The sequence below is a fragment of the Bombus fervidus genome, chromosome 2 (genome assembly GCF_041682495.2).
Source record: "Bombus fervidus isolate BK054 chromosome 2, iyBomFerv1, whole genome shotgun sequence".
NCBI lineage: Eukaryota > Metazoa > Arthropoda > Insecta > Hymenoptera > Apidae > Bombus > Bombus fervidus.
In genome coordinates this window covers 7,496,068-7,519,473 of record NC_091518.1, presented here as the reverse complement: position 1 = coordinate 7,519,473, position 23,406 = coordinate 7,496,068, and the positions used below count along the sequence as shown (strand labels likewise).

General features: G+C 28.8%; 3 protein-coding genes across 16 annotated transcripts in view; 2 read left to right on the top strand and 1 right to left on the bottom strand.

Moving 5' to 3' along the window:
• The window catches only part of Cyc (basic helix-loop-helix ARNT-like protein cyc), a 101,842-nt gene extending 90,191 nt beyond the window's left edge, over positions 1–11,651 (top strand). For 7 of the 12 annotated variants that reach the window (XM_072018306.1, XM_072018283.1, XM_072018290.1 and 4 more), the window contains 7 exons: positions 792–1,032; positions 2,854–2,992; positions 4,873–4,991; positions 5,089–5,171; positions 6,499–6,659; positions 8,283–8,430; positions 8,956–11,651. In XM_072018306.1, the coding sequence (XP_071874407.1) occupies positions 792–1,032; positions 2,854–2,992; positions 4,873–4,991; positions 5,089–5,171; positions 6,499–6,659; positions 8,283–8,430; positions 8,956–9,140 (1,076 nt within the window). In that variant the 3' untranslated portion in view covers positions 9,141–11,651. Of the gene's footprint in view, positions 1–791; positions 1,033–2,853; positions 2,993–4,872; positions 4,992–5,088; positions 5,172–5,278; positions 5,484–6,498; positions 6,660–7,274; positions 7,883–8,282; positions 8,469–8,955 lie in introns of those variants that run through there. The other 5 variants (XM_072018238.1, XM_072018253.1, XM_072018258.1 and 2 more) reach the window with 5 other exon arrangements.
• Positions 11,652–12,400: 749 nt separating this feature from the next.
• Positions 12,401–15,507, bottom strand: Polr1f (RNA polymerase I subunit F). The gene is made up of 4 exons (XM_072018326.1): positions 15,129–15,507; positions 14,816–14,958; positions 14,551–14,746; positions 12,401–14,468 (listed from the first exon to the last, which is right to left on the bottom strand). Exons 1-4 carry the CDS (start codon positions 15,317–15,319, stop codon positions 12,902–12,904), a joined length of 2,097 nt encoding a protein of 698 aa, XP_071874427.1. The 5' UTR covers positions 15,320–15,507; the 3' UTR covers positions 12,401–12,901.
• A 678-nt stretch (positions 15,508–16,185) lies between these two features.
• Positions 16,186–22,381, top strand: LOC139995054 (breast cancer type 2 susceptibility protein). Of its 3 annotated transcripts, none has more exons than XM_072018212.1 (13): positions 16,186–16,299; positions 16,410–17,821; positions 17,918–18,064; positions 18,138–18,226; positions 18,302–18,535; positions 18,612–18,762; positions 18,841–19,047; positions 19,113–19,323; positions 19,400–19,593; positions 19,667–19,926; positions 20,005–20,188; positions 20,258–20,533; positions 20,631–22,381. In XM_072018212.1, the coding sequence occupies exons 2-13, from the start codon at positions 16,436–16,438 to the stop codon at positions 21,006–21,008; spliced, it is 3,717 nt and encodes a 1,238-aa protein (XP_071874313.1). In that variant the 5' UTR covers positions 16,186–16,299; positions 16,410–16,435; the 3' UTR covers positions 21,009–22,381. The 3 variants fall into 3 exon arrangements, with proteins under 3 accessions (XP_071874313.1, XP_071874305.1, XP_071874320.1); XM_072018219.1 differs by having other exon boundaries at positions 16,247–17,528; positions 17,682–17,821; XM_072018204.1 differs by having other exon boundaries at positions 16,246–17,821.
• The last annotated feature ends 1,025 nt before the right edge of the window (positions 22,382–23,406 follow it).

Here is a 23,406-nt window from a genome sequence, read left to right as displayed (position 1 = left end):
TGAATTAGTACGAAACAATTCATTATTCATTTACTAAAACAGAACAAATTAAAATTAATACGAGCTTTATAGAGTAATAAGTTCGATTTTTTACCGTTGTCAACTTTATAAATGTGAACGTTAAACATTTTGAAAGGGGGTGTTAATAACTACTGATTACATTAATTATATTTCATAGTAATAGTAATTATTCCTCTCCTATTCGGTATTCTTTTTATAGCCTGTTAATAAAGCTTCAAACGACCTATGCTTATATAATAATTTTTCCTTCTTCATAAGCACAGACCATATGTTTAATCAAATAAAATAAAAAACATCTTGTATATGCCGTTCATCTTTCATTCTTCATAGGAATAATATGCAACGAAGTTTTCAATCTCAAGAAAAGAATTATATATTAATAAGAATAAATTTACTATCAATTTCATGAATCTTTATAAATATTACGAGAATTCAATCTCTTAAGGAAAATGAGTTGTCAACTTTACATAACTTTATATCAGTTTGTTCTATTAGTCCTTTGAAAATCGTTTTTCGTTAATCACTAAAATTAGAAACACATCTCTTTGAATGTTTTTGAGCAAAGAACCATGTGCTAAAATTGAGAATTAATTTTATCAGAAACAAAAATATCTACCGTTTAGTTAGTTAATAAATTAGGAGGATGCAATGCTGCGTGCGCGTAACGTTAAATACCAAAGGAAGATACAGTTGAAAATCGTACAAACTAATAATATTGTATACTGTATATAATAATTCCAATAAATGAATCCTGTCGCATATTTTTACAGACTGGAAATATTGTGTAATACAATGTACTGGATATCTGAAGTCCTGGGCGCCTGCAAAAATCGACCTCGAAGAACACGAAGGTGACGGAGATGGAGAAGCTTGCAATCTGTCGTGTCTAGTAGCAGTTGGTCGGTTACAGTCAACGTTACCTACATCTTTGCCTAAAAAGCCACGTTTAAGACCGATAAAGTTTGTCTCGCGACACGCGATGGATGGCAAATTCCTCTTCGTTGACCAAAGGTAAATGATAATAAATATTTCAACGATAATTCTTATATGTGTACTTTAGAACACTTAACGTATCTATGTTATTATTTTTGTGTAAAATGTTAAATCATAATACCTAATTTCTTGGAAAATAATTGATGTACTTTTTGTATAATTTCTATTCAGTTTTTATATGTATTGTATTCAAATTTTGTTTCTTTTCTCCGGTTTTAATGTTGTTTCAACGTCGAAAATCATTAACAACACTGTTGAAAATTATGATTTTTAGTACTGTTTTGTTTCGGATAGAAATTGAGCGAGACTTATTAAATTTTCGTCTGCGTTTAAATATACTGTTCATATTGTTTGACAAGTTAACTCGTTAACTGCTCTTCTCGCAGCGTTGTACATTTTACACTCCAACATGTAATTGGTACATTGCATTTTTTATTTCCAATAGTGAATTTATCAACCAACTTATTTCACATTTATACGTCATATGTATGGACATTCCAACCTGTATATCCCTTCTGAATACGACTTATAAAATATTATTTGCCTATAATACGAATATTGTTTGGGCTTTATGCTATAAACATGATTTTTTAAATAGAACTATTACATAATTAACTTTTCTGTTCATTGATGGTATTAAAAAGACAATTTTCTTCGCATATTACTCAAAGATATCAATAATTCAACAAAAAGAAGATTTAAAAAAAAAAGATTTTAAAAAGAAGAAAGTAGTATATTCCTTTTAAATTTGTACGTATTCTAAAATCACACTTACAAGTAGAAAGAATTCTAAAATATGTAACAAATATTGTTTCACATTTATCTAAAATAATTGCTTCGCTCCAATTTCAATTTTCTTTCGTCAATGTACCTTCTTAATTAAAACTTTACGATAAGATTTCGTAAATTTATATGTACAGGGTGTATAAAAAGCAAGTGTAAAAACTATCGTGGCGTGATTCTCTACACTGGGATGGCTGGAGATTTGTAAAAAGAAGTTTGTAAGGATTATTAAAACTTTAACATCCTTTTCCGAGAAAAGAAGTCATTTGCGACTCATGATTTCTCGCGATGAGTAATTTGGCACCAGACTCTTTTTTACAAATCTCCACCGATCCAGAGATGTAGAATTAAGCGAATGGTGATTTTTGAACTTACTTTTTATAGACTCTGTACGTATACATACATATACCAGATTCATTAACAATTAACAACAACATCTAGACTACGGATTTGTATACAATAGTTGAAAATTGTAAGGTACAAAAATGCATATAATCTACATAATATATAAAAATATTATATATAAAATATCTAAAGTGTAACACTTATTATAAGATTTAATTAGTAAGATACTTATTTACCTAGATTCAGCTTAAAAAATTATATTCATCAAAATATGAATTTGCATAGGTATCCACAGTCTAATACTAACAATATAATAAAATTGTATTTATCAGAACCCCATTTATTTATTTATATAACTACCAAGTTAAATCAATTCCTGCAGATTGAATTCGCTTATTTGAATGGGAAAATCAGTAAATTATGTATCTAATACATTTCTGTACGTAATTACAATGGCTATAAGCGTTGGAACATCATTGTATTTATTATAACATCTATAATAATGCATTAAATTTCTCATCACATAGTAGTATCTATGACTACAAAAATTTATTGCTTAGTAGAACTTATAGAAAATAGAAAAACCTTTCCTTGGAGAATAAGGGTGTTTGCTCTCCGATGGGTTCAGATAAATAGAGTTATACTATATAGCAATAATGATAATGACTTAAAGTTTAAATGATCCTAATGATAAATAAGAAACGTTCGCAGGGCTACTTTAGTGTTAGGTTTCCTACCACAAGAGCTACTTGGTACGAGTATGTACGAATATTATCATCACGATGATATCCCTCATCTAGCGGAATCTCATAAAGCTGCTCTTCAAGCATCCGAGTGCGCCACCACGCAAGTAAGTCACCACATTCATGTAACTCTTTCCTATCTGACTCTTTTGCAATGATAATGATCACTATTTGAAATTTTAATTTCCATTACGTTATCGATGCAGTCGTTATTCCCCGTTACATGCATTCTCAATTGCTACAACTGGATATTTACTCTTCTATCTCCTAATAAATTTTAAATAAAGCACTTCAAGCCAATAGTAGGCGACATTTGATAAAGCTAATAATTAGGCTGAGAATTTCTATGCATTTCCGTGAAATTTAGACATTCAAAATAATCTCTACTTAGGCTTCCATTTTTTTATTTGGATTTCATAAAAATATAGATTCTTATAAAACTAATTATGCATCTAATATATATATATTGCCAAAATAAGGCATATAATCGCAAAAATTGAAATGAAACAAACATTTAGTAAAAATGAATATTAAATATAAAATTTTTCTTTCATAGTCAAGATTGTATTAATTCTTGTTAATCATATAGAAAGAAGATCACAAAATGTTTTAGACGATATACTATACTATATACTAATAAATTATATTTTGAAACAATATCTCCATATACTAGTAAACTATTATGTATACATACGACACAGGATGGCCTAATAAGAATTAGCACTTGAATATCTTCGTTGTTTTTGAAGATATGGAAAAACCTTGTGAATAAAAGTTGTTCAATATAAAGGAGGCTATAATATGGAAGTGATAATTTCTGTACAGCTGGAGGAGTTTCAGAAATTGCAGTATTATCTCCCTTTTTTTTAACGGAATTATATATTTTTTAATACATTAGTCGATCTAGTTAAACATTTTCAACGAAAAGGTATTAATCTATACATGTAGAAAAACTTGGCTATGAAAGACGAAGTCAACGTAAACACAAAAATACCACCCCGCGTCTTTCCTTGTCTTTCAGGCGCTAAATTTCACAAATTAAAATATCTGCTAAGCTAATCATTTTTTGACACACATAGATTAATACCTTTTTCTGAAGAATGTCGAGCTAATGTATTAAAAAATATATATCATTTCATTTTAAAAATGGAGGTGACTTCGAAATGTCTGAAGCTCCTCTAGAGCTGCAAAAATGCAAAATAATTATTACTACTATATTATAGCCCCTTCTATACCGAATAACTTTCGTTAATAAAGCTTTTTCATATCTCCAAATGAATGGAGATATTCAAGTGCTAATTTTTATTGCACCACTATGTATATATATATATTTTTTCTTTTTTTTTCAAAAATGATTGACTTTAGGGTTTGAATCTATCTCGAAAACAAAAAATTCTCTGTTGCCAACAATTCAGTTTTCGTAATAACAGTTACCACTGACAAAGCACACTATAATTAATTAGTGATGAAACCGCATAGATTTTTTTTATATGGTTCCAACGAATACACTTAATAACAATTAATTTAAGATTCCATCATCATTTGAATAGCGTTTATTTTGGGAGTTTCAAAATACATTTTCTCTTTCCTAATCATTATTTCAAATTTATAATAAACACAATATTTGATAAAATTAAATAAAGAATCATTATTAACAATATCAAAAATAATCCTCAAACGCTATCATGGTTGAAGTTACACCTCATGTAAATTTTATTTTAATATTATCGTCTTATAACAATATTAAGTATAATAAATATCGATATTATTTGTAACTGCTGCAAACAATAATGTTTCTTCTCTTTATCCATACAGTATTGAATAATAATAAAAGATTTAATTCTTCTTGTATAACTTTATTAATCGTTCAATTTAAAAAAGATTTTCTGCAGTAAACTTCCATCCAAGGTAGCTTTTAAAGATTAATTATCGAATCTGTGTCTAAGGAGAATGAGAATTTTGCAACAAGAACGATATTTCTGTTTAGATATACCGATTTAGGACCAAAGGTGCGAGTTTCGTGAAGCTTCAATCCGAATGGAAATCTTTCAGAAATCCATGGACCAAAGATATTGAGTACCTAATAGCAAAAAACTCTGTTACTTCGTAAGTTTTGATAGTATTGGTCTTTTATTATAATGTAATAAATAGTTCTATAACATTAGGATAAAACACTTGAATTAATGAAAATAAACGTATCTAGCTGTGACTCGCGATCGATCACAAACAGTGGAAACAGATCTGAGGATTCCAGTGTTCAAGGCAATTACGACTACTTTACGCAAAGTAAGTAAAATATACATAGATACATGTATATTTGATGTAATTTTACGTATATGTTTAATAAACATTTAATTCTCGATTTACACGATATATCAATTGCATGATTTCAGTCGGATATTGCTGAAAAAATATGAAAAGATTAATCGGTTCAATGCAGTATTTTAGAATATATTCTCATTGATAAATACGTATATGTATATTGTGTCATCTTTCTCTAATAAAAGATGAAGAAGATCATCAAAGAAAGAAACAAGCTTTAAAAACAGTTTCATGTATAAGAATTATATGTAATATATAAATAAATCGTTCACTTTACGCTGAACAATAAAATACAAAAACCTTGAAACCTATCCTTCCATGTAAATACTAATTTCGATTTACATATGAAAATAATTTATAGTGTAAATCGACGAAATATTTCACTGTTAGTTCTAAATTCAATTCATAGTTCATAGCAGTTACAGAGTTTGTAACTGCTTATCCTTTGATTCAAAAATATTTGAACATTTACTGTAGAAAATTTTTATGAATAAATTATTTGCGTTATATAAAGCCTTTCGAAATTTCATTAACGCTGTAACACGGCACAGTTATCATGATTACATTAACAAAATTTGCAACCAGTTTGAAAATATATATATATATGAAAGTTACAAGATACCTACTGTTAATATGCACTTGGTAAAAAGAATATAGCATTAATAGTTACTTTAAACATATAATTAATGGCAAAAGTGGTTCTATTAGATATTAAAACCGTTTAAATAATTTTGTAACCTTTGGGAAGTGTATGTTTGCAAGAAATATCTTGTAACTTCCACATATATTTTCGTATTTGTTTTGTACTCCACTAATGCTGACTTAATAGTCGTATCAGGTTGAATGCCATACAAAATCTTAGATAATGTTCCTATGAATGTTCAAATACTTTCGAAAACCATTATATCTAGATTGGGGATATTTATGCATTTTTTATGAACAAAAATGAAGAAATGAAACCTACACAAAGAATTATTTTATCTATTAATTCAATAACAAGTACTAGATTTTGAATATTTCATACATTATTCTATGTAATGTAAAGTAATGAAGTGTATGTTTGTTGGATGTTTTTAAACATCCCATAAATGCGTGAACATCCGCAGTCTATTCATAACGAATGGATTCAATTGTATTTATTAGTACAAAGTAAAAAATAATCGTCGAAGCTCTTATTGTTGTAATTTTTGTAATTTCATATGTAACTGTTAATTATACTAATTTAGTACGTTATTGCTTTGTTATTGTTTCTGCTATTTTATAGTCTTAATATCTCAAAAAATAATTTTAGGTAACGGCGGATTAGAGAGATTGATCTCGAGTCACGTAGAGGTAAGTAAAATCGGAAGGCAAATAGCTGAAGAGGTTTTGGATCTTCAAAGACGCGGTGAGGATTCTTCTTCCGGTAGCAGTCCCGGACCAGGACCGGAACCTGCTTTGTTAAGCACCGAGGTAGTTATAGCCACAGAAATTGCACCCTTGATTTCTTTGTCATTTAGAAAATGATTATTAACAGAAAACCAGCGTATAGTAAAAACAATATATATGTATATAATGTATGTAACATTTTTAATATTCTATCTCTCTATCTTTGCTTATTCTATCTTTGCAGTCATTTTCTTATCTGTAATCATACCTTAAATGACAAAGTTATCATCGATATCTACCAGAGTATATAACCGTATTAAATTTTGTTTACTGCAATCTTAAAAGAACGAAAATAGTTACATCAATTGCAAAATAAAAATGAAATAAATATGAAATAATAATATTAGGAGTATGAATTGGTCTCGAGGGATTTTTTTGACTAAAAGGTTTATTATTTATTTAAAGAAAATCAACGGAGTTACATTAATCAAAATATTTTCTTCCGTTTTCTTCTTCTTCAACTTTTTCTTCTTTTTTTTCAATTCTTCAATTTCTTCTTTCAATTCTTCTTCTTTTTCCTCTTCAATTTTTTTCTTCTTTTCAACTTTTGCCCATCTTGCAACTAATGGATGCTGCAATGACAGAACGGTTTAGTTTTCGGATTGGTCTATTCATTTACGACTTTTACACTTCTTCGAGATTTGAGAAGTGTGTACTTTCTAGTACGTGCTGCAATGACTGGAAAAGATGGTAGTCCGATGGATCCAGGTCTAGAGGATACGCGAGGTGTGGAAGGACTTCCCATTCGAGCTCCAACAACGTTTGTTTCACTGTTATTGCAACATGTGGTCGTGCATTGTCACGCAACAGAATAATGACTTTGCGTCGTTTATTTGATATTTGTGGGCATTCTCGGCTTAAAGTACGCTTCAAGTTATACAGTTATTGTCGATAACGATCCTCAGTAACAGCTTCGCTCAGTTTCAATAGCTCGTAGTCCACACCTTCTTGGTCTCACCAAATAAAAAGTATTACCTTTCGACTGAGAAATTTATAAATTCCCTTTTGCTGCTTTTAAAATTCGATTGTTTACGCATCTATTACTTCTAACATACTAGACATCAAACATAAATATCAACACTTTGCCACGTTGTAATTATGTCTGCAATTAAAGCACATTCTTGATAGTCCCCAAAACTAATTCACACTCCTAATATAATACTAATATTTCATATAATATGTACAATAATAGAAGCTTAAATCAAATCGATTTAATAAAGTAATTAAATGAGAATATTCTAAAATAATACACTTTCATTTATAAAACATTTCCTTGTATACCTTAGACATAAGCGAAATATCGACTTTACTCGGAGTTGCAATAGAAATATTTCTATCTAGATCTCAAGGATATTTAATAATATTTTTATTTTAATCTATAGAACTTAATTTTTTACACGGGGAAAGAAATTTTGTAAATCGAGTAGTTCTATTTTGAATACATATATATATAAGAGCTAAGCGATAATATCATCTGTGTAAGAACAGCTAAATTAAAATAAATTTAATTTAATTTAATACGTTTCAACATTAATTGTCTATTTTGTAATATTTTAATAGAAAATATTTAAGAGTCAAATAAATATTTTAAGAATTAAATAAAGTATTTAATGATGTTTTTCTACAATATTTTCTTTTCGTTACAAGACACAGATCACTACCACCGCATCGCCAGAGAGAGTGCAAGACATGACGCAGTCAACTAGAGGCAGCAACAACAGCAGCAGTAATCCTACGCCAACATACAACCACATAGCAAACAACTTGCAGCTGAACAGCATCGCGAACGACCAAGGTCATAGCTATTACTGTCTCTAAGGAGTCGTTTTCTTGGTGTGTAGTGTAATTGCCGGATTTACCAAAAAAAAAGATCAGGTCGCTCAGAGAAAAGAAGATCAAAAATTTGATCGTTCGTCCTCAAACGCGAAACAATGGTTTTCTCTGAGCGAAGTTGGGTGAGGGGCGTTCGTTCTGATACCTGAGTATTTTCATATTGAACGTAGTATTTAATAGAAATTTTTAATCCTTAATTTCTTTCAAAATGAATTAGTTTTATTGCGAATACTTTACTTCGTTATACATCTCACCACTAAGGGCTATTTTGTATTTTAAAACAATTTCGATAAAAGAAAACAAGAATGGTAAAACGATATTAGCATTAGTGATCTTCCAAAGATTCGAACATCCAGCAATCAAACCTTCAGTATAGTACTCATATTTTTAGTATAGCGTTATAATTTCAATAGTAGCGTGCACAGCAACACCGCGCGAACTATCTTAAATGATCGTGGCGTATAACATAATATCCACCTCGTTTTAGGAGCGTCACCAGACGAAGATATGATGGACATGATCGGTGGTACGACGATTAACGAATCACCGAACCCAGTGCCATCTGATGGCAACGACGAAGCAGCAATGGCCGTGATAATGAGCCTCCTAGAGGCGGACGCAGGTTTAGGTGGTCCTGTGGACTTTTCTGGTTTACCCTGGCCGCTTCCATAGTACATACGTTTTAATTGAGTCGTATTTCCAAGTGTCCAACGAAGATACTACGCCAACTGTTTTACAGAAACTAGAAGTGTGTGTACATATGATATCAAGTGAGGATCAAGATGACGTTCTTTCGTTGTTTCGTTTTTTTATTTTCATCGTGCTTGAGTACTTGATCAAACTTCACCAGCTGTGTCCATGTTTCAACTATCCGGAAACTAGTGCACGAACATCACTACAAATCTTTTTTGATTGATGTTTTGAAACAGTTAAAATAGATATTCTTGGTGCTGAGATGGTGCTGTTTAGAAAACGCGTCAAATCGTTGTACGTTTTAGTTTTATAGACATATCATTTCTGTGATCAAAAAAATGGAATATCGAACGTACAGAACGATTGTAATCTACTACTAAGTTGAAATGAATGTCTACGTTCATTTTGAAAACGAGTAAACAGAGACTGATCCAGAATTTCTTTAGCTATGGTCGTCAAACGATTATGAAGCATCGTAAACAAGGATAATTCAGAATAATTCGTACATAGAGTTATAGCCATCTGAGAATCAAATCAATATTTTTTTATCACTTAAATAGATCATTAAATGGCTTTTTTCGTAATTTTATAATTAAACGTTTGCTGTTTTTGTACAAGATTAAATACGATTTAAATATTGTAAGAATGTTATTTTTATCTCAATATTTTAGTTCAATTTATTGTTAATTAACTAGTTGTTTAGAGATGTCAATTTCGAATTTTTCGCTCAGGAGCTTCGCGCGATTATATTAGGTCTCCTACCTCAATTTGTATTTCATCCTAATCCACCGATTTATTTCCGTCTATTCTTCATCTCCATCAAAAGTAATACCCAGGATCATTCGGTGGCTCTTATCCTCTAAACTTCATCGAAACTATGATAGATAAAGGGGAACATTTATTAATCATTTATTAAGAACATTATTTAAGCAGTTTATAAAGGACCAATCTATGACTTTAACATCACGATAGTTTAATTCTTTTAAAAGTATACTTCCTGTAATAATATTTTCAATTTATTATTACGAAATAACCAAATTAATTTCTATACAAACGTAAAAATCTTTTCTTGTTGCATAAGTATCAGTAAATATATACAAAAAGTACATAACTTTATTAAAAAGAAGAATAAGAGTGACTGAATCTACAATAAAATCATCGCACATAGGATAGTCTTTCCTTCAAACGACGCATCTTGTATTTAATGAATTGTTTTACATAGTTTCGAAGACATTTAGAAGACAATAGACAGTGATATCGTCCATCGATTATTGCTTCAAGAATCAATTACATAGATATTTATATGTATATAATATATTCATTGTACTGTCCGTTTCATAAGGCGAGCAGTTAAGTTAATACTGTACATACATACATGTATCTGAAATCTTTTTCACAGTAATCAGTATAAATGTTTTATCGTGCCACTGCATACAGATCAACGGAGCATCTTTTAATTATTGAACGCATCGGATGAAATTTAGATAGTTCTGGCGAACATCAGGGAACAAACGCTAGCAAACGTTAAGGTCCAAGTTCCTGTTCGTTGTTCTAGCGACAAATTAATGTTGCGTGTATATATGTATTCTCACAGAACGCGTGATATATGACGCAAAGCGTACCTAATTAAATTATAAGAAACCGCAGAATGATAACAAACGTTCCAGCAGCTACAAGCAGTGCACGTTGCAACGTGAACACACAATACTATATCTCTTCACATGCCATATGTTGTTTTAAGAGGACATACAACATGATACGAATCAGGTATATAGGGATTAGAACCTCATCAACGTATACTGTGATGAATTATTTTGGATATACACAATATGAAATTATTTTGAATATAAAATACTCGATATCTTATGACAATACTAAAATTTTCTGGCTGGAATTTCTGAAAATTTTCTGCAACTATTTGCAAGCATTACAAGATTAAAACAAAACTCAATATTTAATTTATTATAATAAGTGAAATTTTATTTTTAAAGATAACTAATTATTTTTTATCCTTACATGGCGATGAAAAATGAATTTCTGAAAACTATAAAAATACAGTTAAAAAACATTTTTGAATACCACATTCTATAATGCTCTTGAATATATTTCGACCGTTCATTGTTCCATACTACAATTTTATTATAAAAATAGATGTTAAAATCTTCCTTTGAACAGACCTCATTCCTATGAGCTTCTTTTTCAATTATGTTTTTCTTTCAGAACTTGATTGTGAACTTGATTTGCTTTTTTTATAAACATTTCGACGTAATTTTTTCACGTAAATATTGGTCATTAGTCAAATATTGGTCAAGTTTCTTATATTTTTGTGCAAAAACCAAGAAGATAAGAATATTCTTATGTCGAAAGATGAAATTAATGAAATTATTTCACGATGCAGCTAGGTGAATCGATCGAATAAAAACAATAATTTACGTATGTTATATAAGAATAATGTACATAAAGCGTGTATATGTAAATAAATATATATCATCAAACAATATAGTATAAATTGTACTTTAAAAATAAATGTTAATATGTAAGGACAAAATATTTGATTACACCATTAAGCGTAGGAAAATGCTTGAAAGTTGTAATTGTTTTTATATAAAATTTTTCATTGTAAATTTTCCGAAATAAACAGATTACTGCTTTTACAAGAATTCCTTGATATAAGTGAGAAATAAAAAAAAGTTTCAAACAATTAAATTACCAGTACCTTCTTTTATATGTTTAAACGACTTATTTAAAAAATAAAGTATGGACATTGCATAAAAGTGTCTAATTTATATGTATCTCTATCATCATATGATATAACGTACAAGGAAAATACTTAATTGCTAAAATGCTGAAACACAACTTGCATTGAACTCCGTAAGTATGAAGATACTAATAATTTTATTAGTTATTTATTTTGCAAAAACTTTTTATTTTATGATAAATTTATTATCCTAATTTTTTATATATTTTATGAAGGAACAGAGCATCATATGTGTATAAATTACATTAATATTTTCTAAAAACAAAGTTGTGGTTATATTTTTTTATAAGCTGGTGATTACTTTGAGATTAAAATTTACAATAATTGTGATGTCAAATAATAAATCTGTATGTACTAATAAACATATTTTTATATTTCTTAATATTCACTGTTATAATATTCACTCTTTGCATATTCTCTTAAACCTATGAGGTATATACGACAGAAATTTATACACGTATTTATTTAAAGTAGTTTTGTAAATTTTATATTCTTATGATTTACAATAGAAAAAGTTTTACATATGTACGTAAAGTTATATACGTAAAATAATTTTATCATCATATTCATTTACAAATTACATTTGTACTCCAATTTTCCAAAATATGATATATGGCAAAATAATGATATATTTATTCAGCCATAAAGTCTTATTGCAACATGATACATTATAAATAAATGAAATTTACTTATATAAAAAAAGAACGGCGATATGAAGTATACAGGTTAAAATTCATGGAATTAAAAAGTAATCTATCAGTAACATGTACAAAATATGTTCAATGTGGTCATTGCTAGCATAGCAAAATAAAATTCATATATATACATATTATATATTCTTGAAAATATGTATGTTTATTATAACCTTTTTTATGTACGTATATGTGACTTTAAGTATGTCTTTTTTAAAGAAAGAAAGAGAAAATGAAATTATGTATTACAGTTTAATTTTTAGTAATTATATATGTATTTCATAATCTTCCTAACTATCTGAAAACCTCTCGGTTTTAATTTTTACATTCCTAAAGTCAAACTCAGACTCATTACCTGATTCAAATTCCTTAGATTTATTTAGCTGTTTATGCAATGATCGCTTACTATGTTTTTTCTTTTTTTCAGTATTTTGAAGATTAGCATCATTGTTGTCAATATCCGATCCATCAATTAGTACAAATTTCTCCGTTTTTACTTTTCCGCTGTGTATCTCTTTATCTACTTCTTTCTTTTTCGAATGTTTTATGTTACTTTTATTAGTATCATCACTCAAGCTGACACTATGTTTTTTCCTAGGTGAACTAGTCGTTGCTTTTACATCTTGTTCTGAATAAACGTTTTCATTTATATCATCATTATTATTAGAATTTTCCACTTTAATTGCAGTTTCCTCAAATCCATATTCTATTTTAATTACGTCTTCAAATTCAGGTTCTACTTTAATTGTGCTCGTATCTATAACTTTCTTCGAATGTTTCCTCCGTTTCTTTTTAATAGCATTATTTTTATTTTCTTCTACATCATAAGTAGAACTACATGTGTTTAAATCAGGATCCTTTTCTAACATTTTATTTATCTCTACATAATCTTCGTCTTGGGTGTTTTCAGATCCACTAATATTTTTCTCTTTCTTAATTTTTATATTTTGGAACACAACTTCAGAATCTAAAATATTAGATTTTTTTATTGAGACTTGGTCACTTTCACAGGTCTCTAACTTTAAAGAATCTCTATGTTTCTTAAATTGCTTCTTTGGGGAATCTTGTGCATCATCGCTTACTTCATGTGTGTATTTATCATTTGTTTCTTCCATTTTTATTTTCTTTGAATTTCTTTTATTTATACTCCTTGAACTTACTATATATTTATCTGCATTCAAATCAGCTAAGGAAGTATCATTATCATCTAAATTCTTTCTTTTCATAGATTTTCTCTCAAGCTTGGGCTTATTTTCAGGTATAATTTCAATATCACTTCCTATCGATACATTATGTTCGACCTTAATTTTGATGATATCATCCTTAGATTCTAAAATAGATTTATTTGATATTTCACTAGATAAATGTTGTGCAGGCTTTTCATCATTATCTTCATTTATCCAACTTTGAGAATGTCGAACTCTGGATTTTTTTTTAACTTTACTTTTTAAATTAATAGATTCTAATTCTTCATTTTCAATTAATTTACTATTTAAGGAAAGATTATTTGTATAGTGATCATGTACAGTTTCTACCTTGATCGATTTAGGTGTAGATTCATTTATTTCTTTAAACTCTTTATCACGTTTCTTATCTTTCTTCTTCTTTTCACTGTATGTGATTGATTCTTCATGTTTTAATTTCTTTTCTGATTTTTTCCATTGGACAGTTTCTTTCTTTACTTTTGCTACATCTTCATCAGTGGTATTTTCAGAATCAGTAGCAAAAAATGTATGATTTTTAGTAATCTCAACATTTTTTTCCAAAACTTGATTATTATTTTGAATAGTATTCTCAGAAGATAATCTTTTGTTACTAATACTTTTTAGCATTAATCTACAACCACGTAAATAATCACTGAAATAAGAAAGTTTTGAATGTATGAAAACAAATGAAAAGAATTTAAAACCTAAACAAAATAAAATTTAAATATACTTACTCTGCATTTAAGACACCACGTATAAAAGGTAATTTACTACTAAAATCAAGAAGTGTTATTACAAATCTTGCTTCTTGCCCAATTTCAAGATTATCACCTGGCCAATTTTCTTCGTCATCTGGTTTTGGAATTGATACATTAAATGTCTTATGTACGAGAATCCCAATGTGATCTAGCCCCTTTTTATTCACTATTCCTATAAACCCTATGTTTATTAATAACAACTAGACAATTTAAGAATTATGCTATGATAAAATAGTTTTACCTTTCAATGTACATCCAACTTCTGGTCTAAATATATAAAAGTCTGCTTCAGTATCAACATGAATAAAACATGTGTCATAAAATATTTCTCCCAAAGGTGTTAATAATTTAGGATTTTTATAAGCCAATAAAAATCCTTTCAAGCTGTAATAAATATAATTTTGAAAATGCACTAAAAAATATTTCTAGCATCAGAATATAAACATAACCAAGAAATATATTTGCCTTCTATATTTTATTTAAATATATACTGTTGAATAAAAATTTGTATAAAGAATGTATCTTATTACAATTGATGAAAATTATATACATACTCAGGATCGTAAGAATTCAAGTTCGAACTTAAAATTTCATTTAATGCGGTATTTAAATTCGTTAAGTGAAATGGATGCAAGCCAACATGTTTCTTAAATTTCTCAAAATAAACGCAAGAATCTTCATCTTCTATAAGGCCCGTAAGTTCCACAACGGACCATGTAATTCCGGTATACGCTTTAAATTTCATATTAACTGATTAATATATTAAATATATTAATCTTAGTCTCCCGCGTAAAATCACATGCAGTAACACAAAAAACGTAATGAGGTTAAACCAGTGTTTTGCCGGTTCTATAGATTATTGACAATATTCACGTTTTCCAAGGCACGATTTTGCCCAAAATTTTTATTTAAATATAGAATAAAATTTAATATTTGATTATTCAAAGCATAAAATTGCAGTATAATTATTTTCCTAGGAAAGTAAAAATATCTTTTTTGTGAAAGAAAATAAAAATTTAGTATTACATTATGATATCTATAATTAATATTAATTTCAAATTAATATTAATTATATTAATATTAATTAATAATAATATTATTAAATATTATATTAATATTATATTGAAATTAATATTAATATTATATTAATATTAATATTAATTTCAAAATTATTGCCTCATAAAATGCTGAAGAAAACTTGAAATTAGAATATTGATTGCCTATATTAAGAAACTACGAGAATTATTTTCTTTACAATATATTAATATATGATACTTATATCAACTTATACATGCTATGCTTATAATATATTGATATGTAATGCAATTTAATTTGACTATATCCATAGAAAATTAGAAATTTCGAAAATATAAATTTTCTTAAAATAGATTAGCTAAATAATTCTATATATTTATATATATCTAATTTTCGCTTAAATATTGCTAACAAGCAATAAATATTTTTTGAAATTATATTTTTAATTTATTTGGCAAAATAACAACTTATCTTTCTCTAATGAATTACTTTATTTTAGCCTGTAAAATTTGGTACAATTAATAGCTTATGAGAGTTAAAATAATATCAGATAGTATTAATCTGACTTTATAATATAATATATAGATGGCATTTTCCCTACAAAAAATTTAATTTGTCAAATACTTGTACAGATGGCATTCTTTGACAACATGTGTTTATCGCAAAATTCGTCTTAATACTTGGAAAATGGTAATTATGAAAAATGCTTAAATATCATCAATTAAAATATAAGAACGAACGATTTTCAGTGTTGACATTGTTTTAATATCAATCTACTTAATAAATATATTTTCATACAGATTTTAAAAGTTTAATATATATAAATATGAATAATAAAAGTGATGGTACCCCATTTGGTTTTACTACTGCCAGTGGTAATTCAATCCATGTGTCTGAAAAAGCTTTATTAAAAGCAAAAGAACTCTTTAATAATGAGTTTAAAGAATATGATAACTCTAAACAAAAATTCAAAGTTGAAAATGAAATTAATACATTTTATAAGCAAATACCAGATGTTGGATTTCAAACTGCAAGTGGTCAACGCATTAATGTGACCAATGAAGCACTATCAAAAGCAAAAGAACTCTTTAATAATGAGTTTAAAGAATGTGATAACTCTAAACAAAAATTCAAAGTTGAAAATGAAATTAATACATTTAATGTGCAAATACCAGATGTTGGATTTCAAACTGCAAGTGGTCAACGCATTAATGTGACCAGTGAAGCACTATCAAAAGCAAGAGATCTTTTTAATAATGAACTTAAAGAAAGTGACAACTCTGAACAAAAATTCAAAGCTGAAAATGAAATTAATACATTTAATGTGCAAATACCAGATGTTGGATTTCAAACTGCAAGTGGTAAATGCATTAATGTGACCAATGAAGCACTATCGAAAGCAAAAGCACTACTTCAAGAAGAAATCTCCAAAGATTTTGAAACTATTCTTGCATTACCTAAACCTTTGCAGAAGCGAAAAATTAAAGATGTAGATGACAATGTATCTTTGAACAACAAAGCAAAATCTAGTCAGTTTAAAAAGTTACGATTTAGTAATGAGTTTCAAGTCTTAAAATCAACTCATAGAAACTCATTGAATAACGAAGAAAAAGGAAATCAAAGCACATCTTCAGTATCTACGCAAGTAACTTTAAATTGTGACGTTGAACTTAAATTAAATGATAATATTATGATTAATATTACTGAAACGAACAAGGAAAGTGATGAAATAATAGATAACTATGTAATTTCACATGAAATAGCTAGCGCAGTTGCACTTTTAGCTGATGAAAAAGATTTAGATTTCACGGAGCAACAAATATCTCCTAAAGGAATCAAAGAAAATGATGAAACTGAAAATGTTCCATCTAGCCCAGTAATAGGAGGACAATTTATTCGTAAAAAGCGAAGGAGTACAGGTAGAAGACAAACTACAAATACCTCAAAAAATAAAGTAGATAAGTTGGCATGTTTATGTAAAGCAGATAAATTTATAGATAATTTAGAAAAGTTAAATGATAATTATGCAAGTTCGAACCAATATATAAATAAAAAAGATAATTGTTTAACAGAGAAGCAAGATTTAACAGATAAACAGGATCAGTATGACTCTGTAGTCGTCAATGATTTTGGTGACTCTCAATTAATGATAGACTTCATAAATCAATCTGTAACTGTATTAGAGAAACGTTTAGAAGCTGCTTTAGAACAAGTAAGCTTCAATATAATATATCTTATTGTTACTATTAATGTTATTATTAAAAGGAACTTTGAAAAACGATATCTTATTTATTTATTTATATTACAGGATAAACAAATTAGTATGAAGCAAAAAAGTAAGCCTAAACCAACAATCAGTAAATTATATTTTCACAGAAAGAGTAATACCAATAATCGTATATCATGGAAAGAAATTAGTAAGGGAGAAAAACCTACTCTATGTACATATGAAGAGGTAACGTGTAAGGAAAAACATATAATTTTTTTATTAAACAATTAAATTTTAATTATTGATCTTTGTTTATTAGCTTGTTAACAGAAAATTACCACCTGAAATTTTGGACCTAAGAGCTGATAATGCGATAATGTATAAGTTTCATTGTGCGGATTTTTACGGGTGAGACATATTTTGGTCAAGAATGACTTTTTATACATTAGATACTGGATTACAAATTTGGTCTACACTGTTTAGGCAAAATATTGTGCAAAATAATATTGATGGTATAAAATTGGAAGATGGAGCTTGTTTAATTTTGGATGAAAATGGTTATGTAGGAATAACAGAAATTAAAAGATCTTTTTTAGCAAGTCCAGGTGTAGATCCTAACTTACTTCCCATTGGATGGGTAGAAAATCATTACAAATGGATTGTATGGAAATTAGCATCAATGGATAGAATAAAACTAGGTTATATCATTCTACCAAGGTAGAACTTTGTATTATTTTTATAATTTGAACATGTTAAAAAATATAAATTGCTATAAAAAAGAGTTACTTTTTAGAGTTCTAACTCCTGCCAGGGTAATGATGGAATTGAAATATCGTTATGATAGAGAAATTGATAGATTTCAAAGATCGGCTTTAAGGAAAATATTAGAGAAAGATGATGTTGCAACCAAGAGAATGGTTTTATGTGTGTCTTCTATTAATAAAGTAATTTTTTTTTAATGCAGATGAATCTTTTTTTTATTAAGAATCAATATTCAGGTTTTTCTTCCTTTTTGTATGTAGTGTGATGATTCTGATATCGAAAACAAAAATCAGTTAAAAACATCATCCAAAACATTGATATTAACAGATGGATGGTATAGTATTCAAGCTTCAATTGATCAGGCAATGATGAAACATATAACATCTGGTAAAATAAAAGAGGGAACAAAATTATTAACATATGGATCTGAATTATTAAATTGTGATCAAGGATGCTCACCATTAGAAGTAAATATAGTTCGTTTAAAATTTAGTGAAGAATATTTAATACATTAAAGATTATTATCTCTTAGATTGCAGAGAACGTAAGTTTAAAATTACATACAAATTCAACAAGAAGAGCAAAATGGCATATGAAGCTAGGGTATACAGTACCATCGGGACCAATGTGCACTAAATTAAAGACCATTTATCCAAATGGTGGCTTAATTGGAAAAATTAAAGTTATAGTTGCGAGGGTATATCCAATGTTATATCATGAGAAAACTTCTACAGGAGAATCTAGTAAGATATGCATGCATGCTTTTAATATTTTCAACTCTTTCTAATCATTTTAAATCATTTCATTTCCCAATTCTAGTTTTTCGAAATGCTAGATGCGAAGAAAAAGCTAACATTATCTATGAAAAGGAATGTCGGTCAATGATAGAAGCATTTTATGCTAAAGCAGAGAAATATTTTCATACTGGAAAATGCAAAACTAATTTAAATACAGACAGTATCGATTTAGCAGCAGTTGAATGGAATGAAGATAACGACAAATTATTTAAAGAGGTATTAACTAATACAACAATAATTGTTTTCTGTGTTATAACTGTTTGCAAATTTATATTTTTATTTGTCATAGGAATCTTATTCAGAACAAGAGCTAGAGCAATTAAAGAATGATTGTCGCATGAAACAGGAGAAATTTAGACATGAATTAGAGTCTCGATTACAAGAAAGTTTACCTCTACCGCGACAGGTTACACCTCTTTTAAAAATTCGCGTAATTGAGGAAGAAACAAATGCTATTCTTTCAATTTGGTCTCCCAGCGAAGAAGTTATAGATATTTTAAAAGAAGGAAATTGTATATCACTTTGTAATGTTATGCCCTCAGCAAAAAGGTATTAATTTCTATATTATATTTCTCTACTCTTTTTTATTACTAATCAAGTGTAGCATAATAATATTTATTGTAATAGAGGTAATGAGTTGCTATTGACTGCAAATCGAAATGCATCATTTGTCCAAGTAAACATTTCTGATAATAGTTTTCGTCTGAGAACATATACAGCATTATGTGAAATAAGTAAGCCAACCTTCACTCCAGCTTATGGAGAATTTGATACAGTAGGAATTATTGCTTCTATTGGAAACGAACCCTATGTAAGTTATTGTAAATATATATGTAAGATTGAAGATTTACAATGATAATTTTTTCTATTTATTTGTTAGGGTATGAAAAATTTTCAAGCTGTGTATTTAGCATATCCACATGCGGATTCTCCGTCTTCATATTTATCAATACTTTTTTGGCATGGGATATCTTCTTATGGGTATGCAGAAATTTTGACTATAGGATCTTTTGTTGCCTGTAGCAATTTAGAATGGCGTCGAGCTACATCATGGAATATACCAGTGGCATATTGCACAGAACGAAGTATTTTTACGCATAATCCTCGAGACAGTCACCTTCAGGAACCTTTAAAAAATTTAAAATGTTTAACAACGGTAAATGTTTCGAAAGTATTAGAAGATATTGGTGTGATAAATTTAATAACTTTATAATCTTGTTACTAAATCATATTTTTAAATCATGTTTTCAAAGGATATTAGTACGTATATAGATACCTGTGTGGTAGAAATTTCGGAGAAAGTACAAAAGAAATCAATGATGAGAAATAATTTCAACAAATATGTATCAAATGAAAATATTAATGCTAACAAGCAACTTAATGATCATGTATCTCAAGAATTCCAAGGAAGGAGTTTAACAAATAATCAACTAGCAAAATCTGTTGCCATACAAAAACGGCTTGAAAAATTACGATCTTATGGTGAGCCATCTAGTCTATCCCCAATTACACTTAATAACAGCTCCAAGCGAGTATCATTGGAGTTTCAATCTCCCATACAATCAAGAAGTGAAAAATGTACAAAAGTTCATAGAACATTACATGCAAGACTTACACAAAACCCTACATGACAGTGCATATTTTACAAGCTTTTTTATCTAAGTATGTGTTAGTTGTTTATAGTATACTTGTATAATAAATTCTTAAGATCCTTTATTATACAGGTTAAATACTTTAATATTTATTAAATATATAGTAACAATTCTGATCTTATTTACTAAATTTGTTTGATATTTTTCATAATAAAATAAAAGTATTAAAATTAACAGAACAAAGTACAAATTTTGTGATAAAAAATGTAAACAAATCTATATTAATAATTACACTCCTTGTCAAAAAGATAACCCAGGTGTGCTATCTTTAATTTCCCAATGACGCGTGTAAAGTTTTTCGTCTGTAACGTACAATATCAAAATATTATGAGATCAGGATATGCGGCTTGCTGCAAATAAGTCACAATGTCGTAGATGTTTGTATACAACAAAGAAAAACTGTTCCATACTGCAGTATTGTAAACTATTATAATCAATTTATTTACAATAAATAGATTAAACAGTAAACGATGGTTATTTAACATGAACTAATCACAACATATTATAATTAAGACAACTAGATAATTAATTAGTAACTCATCACCACGGATTCAATTCTCTCTCAAGAACGCTAGCAACACTATCTCGATAACTCAATCCGCACTCTCTGGCTTCTCAACTTATACTGCTGTTAATTCGTTTATGTCCCTTAGCAACCCCTTATCTTTTGTCTTAGCCTCGTATCTTAGTCCCACCACGCACATGCTCAGCAGCCGCATGTTTATAATTCGCATGACACCCCCCAGGCCCCTCCGCAATGCTTCAATACTAAGATCGAAATGATAGCACACTCTGTTAATATGTTTAGAAATTACTCAGTAGTTCATGATCTATCAACGAGTAAAGATTACAGTACAATATTATATAAATTCGTAAGTATGGGACGCGGAAAAAGATTAAACGAGTCTGAAAAAAAGCAAATTCTTGAACTAAAACAGCAACAGTTATCAGTAGCAAAAATATCGAAAGTAATAAGAAGAAGTCGTAGAGTAATACACAATTTCTTAAAAAATGTGGAAGATTATGGCAAAAAGAAAAGTACTGGTCGGCCGTCATCGTTATCCGAACGTGATAAGCGAGCAATTTTACGTGTAGCTTCCAACTCGCAGTTAACAACGAAGCAAATAATAGAGAAATCTAATGTTAGTGCCAGTGTTTCAAGTGTTCGTCGAGTTCTACTATCCTGCAAAAATATTAGGAGGCTAAAATTGAAAAGGAAACCTTTGTTAACAACGAAACACAAAGTAGTACATTGGAAAAAGAAATGGAGAAAGGTACTATTTTCAGACGAAAAAAGATTCAACTTGGATGGTTCTGATGAATTGTAATATTATCTTCATGACATAAGAAAAGGGACAATGTCAGCAATTCGACAACAAATGGGAGGAGGCAGCGTGATGGTTTGGACCGGCATCGGTTATTCGGCAAGACAAGTATCAAGTTCATCGATGGGAGAATAAATAGTGTCCGATACATAAATGTAATCAAAGAACAAATAAATAATCATGCAGAACGCATTTCTGGACCTGATGACATCTTTCAACAAGATAATGCATCTGTACATACATCAAGATTGGTACAATCATATTTTAATGAAAATAATATATCTATTTTATCGTGGCCTGCACGCTCCACGGACCGTAATATTATTGAAAATTGCTAGGCAGAACTTGTTCACGGCGTATACGCGAATGGGATACGTTAAGTCAAAATTATATCCAGAAACTATATAAATCGATATAATAGAAGATCGTATAATAGAAGTAATAAAAAATAAAGGGGGATGTACCCATTATTAAATAAGTATATATGTTTGATAAGTAATTATTGTTAGTTACAATTTATGTTGATTATTATTTTCTTATTGTACATGTGCTATCATTTCATTCTTAAAATAAAACAATTTTTTTTTTTTGTTACACGCTAAACCTCATAATATTTTTAATTATTTTCAACGAGCCGCATATCCTGAGCTCATAATGTTTTGATATTATACGTTATAGACGAAAAACTTTACATATGTCATTGAGAAAATAAAAATAACACATCACATCAGACATGTGAATAAATATTTATTACGTTTTTATGCGAGCAAAAGTGCAGAGTTATCCACTTGGAACCCGCGCTCACAAGACATATGAAAATGGCAACAGTGTAACATGTATGTTTACTATTAGCAACTATTACGATTTCGAGCAGGCTTGGAATTTTATGTTCGTACCGGTTAATAATATTCTACTTGTCGCTTAAATGGCACGAGCTGTCCTAATTTAGAGATGAAAGTTCGTGGGTGGAGACAACCACTTTAAAATGCTGAAGCATTAAACTGCTGAGTGCGCGAGATAAAGGTTAGAACTTTTATCGAAAAAAATAAGAA

Bases quoted from the DNA above. Each gene is read 5' to 3' on its own strand.
- LOC139995054 (XM_072018212.1), top strand. From the start codon at position 16,436: ATGAATAATAAAAGTGATGGTACCCCATTTGGTTTTACTACTGCCAGT. The intron at 18,536-18,611 runs GTAGAACTTTGT...GTTACTTTTTAG, and splicing joins GGTTATATCATTCTACCAAG to AGTTCTAACTCCTGCCAGGG. The intron at 20,189-20,257 runs GTAAGTTATTGT...TTTATTTGTTAG, and splicing joins CTATTGGAAACGAACCCTAT to GGTATGAAAAATTTTCAAGC.
- Polr1f (XM_072018326.1), bottom strand. From the start codon at position 15,319: ATGAAATTTAAAGCGTATACCGGAATTACATGGTCCGTTGTGGAACTT. The intron at 14,959-15,128 runs GTATGTATATAA...TATTTATTACAG, and splicing joins TTGAATTCTTACGATCCTGA to CTTGAAAGGATTTTTATTGG. The intron at 14,747-14,815 runs GTAAAACTATTT...TAGGGTTTATAG, and splicing joins AGTTGGATGTACATTGAAAG to GAATAGTGAATAAAAAGGGG.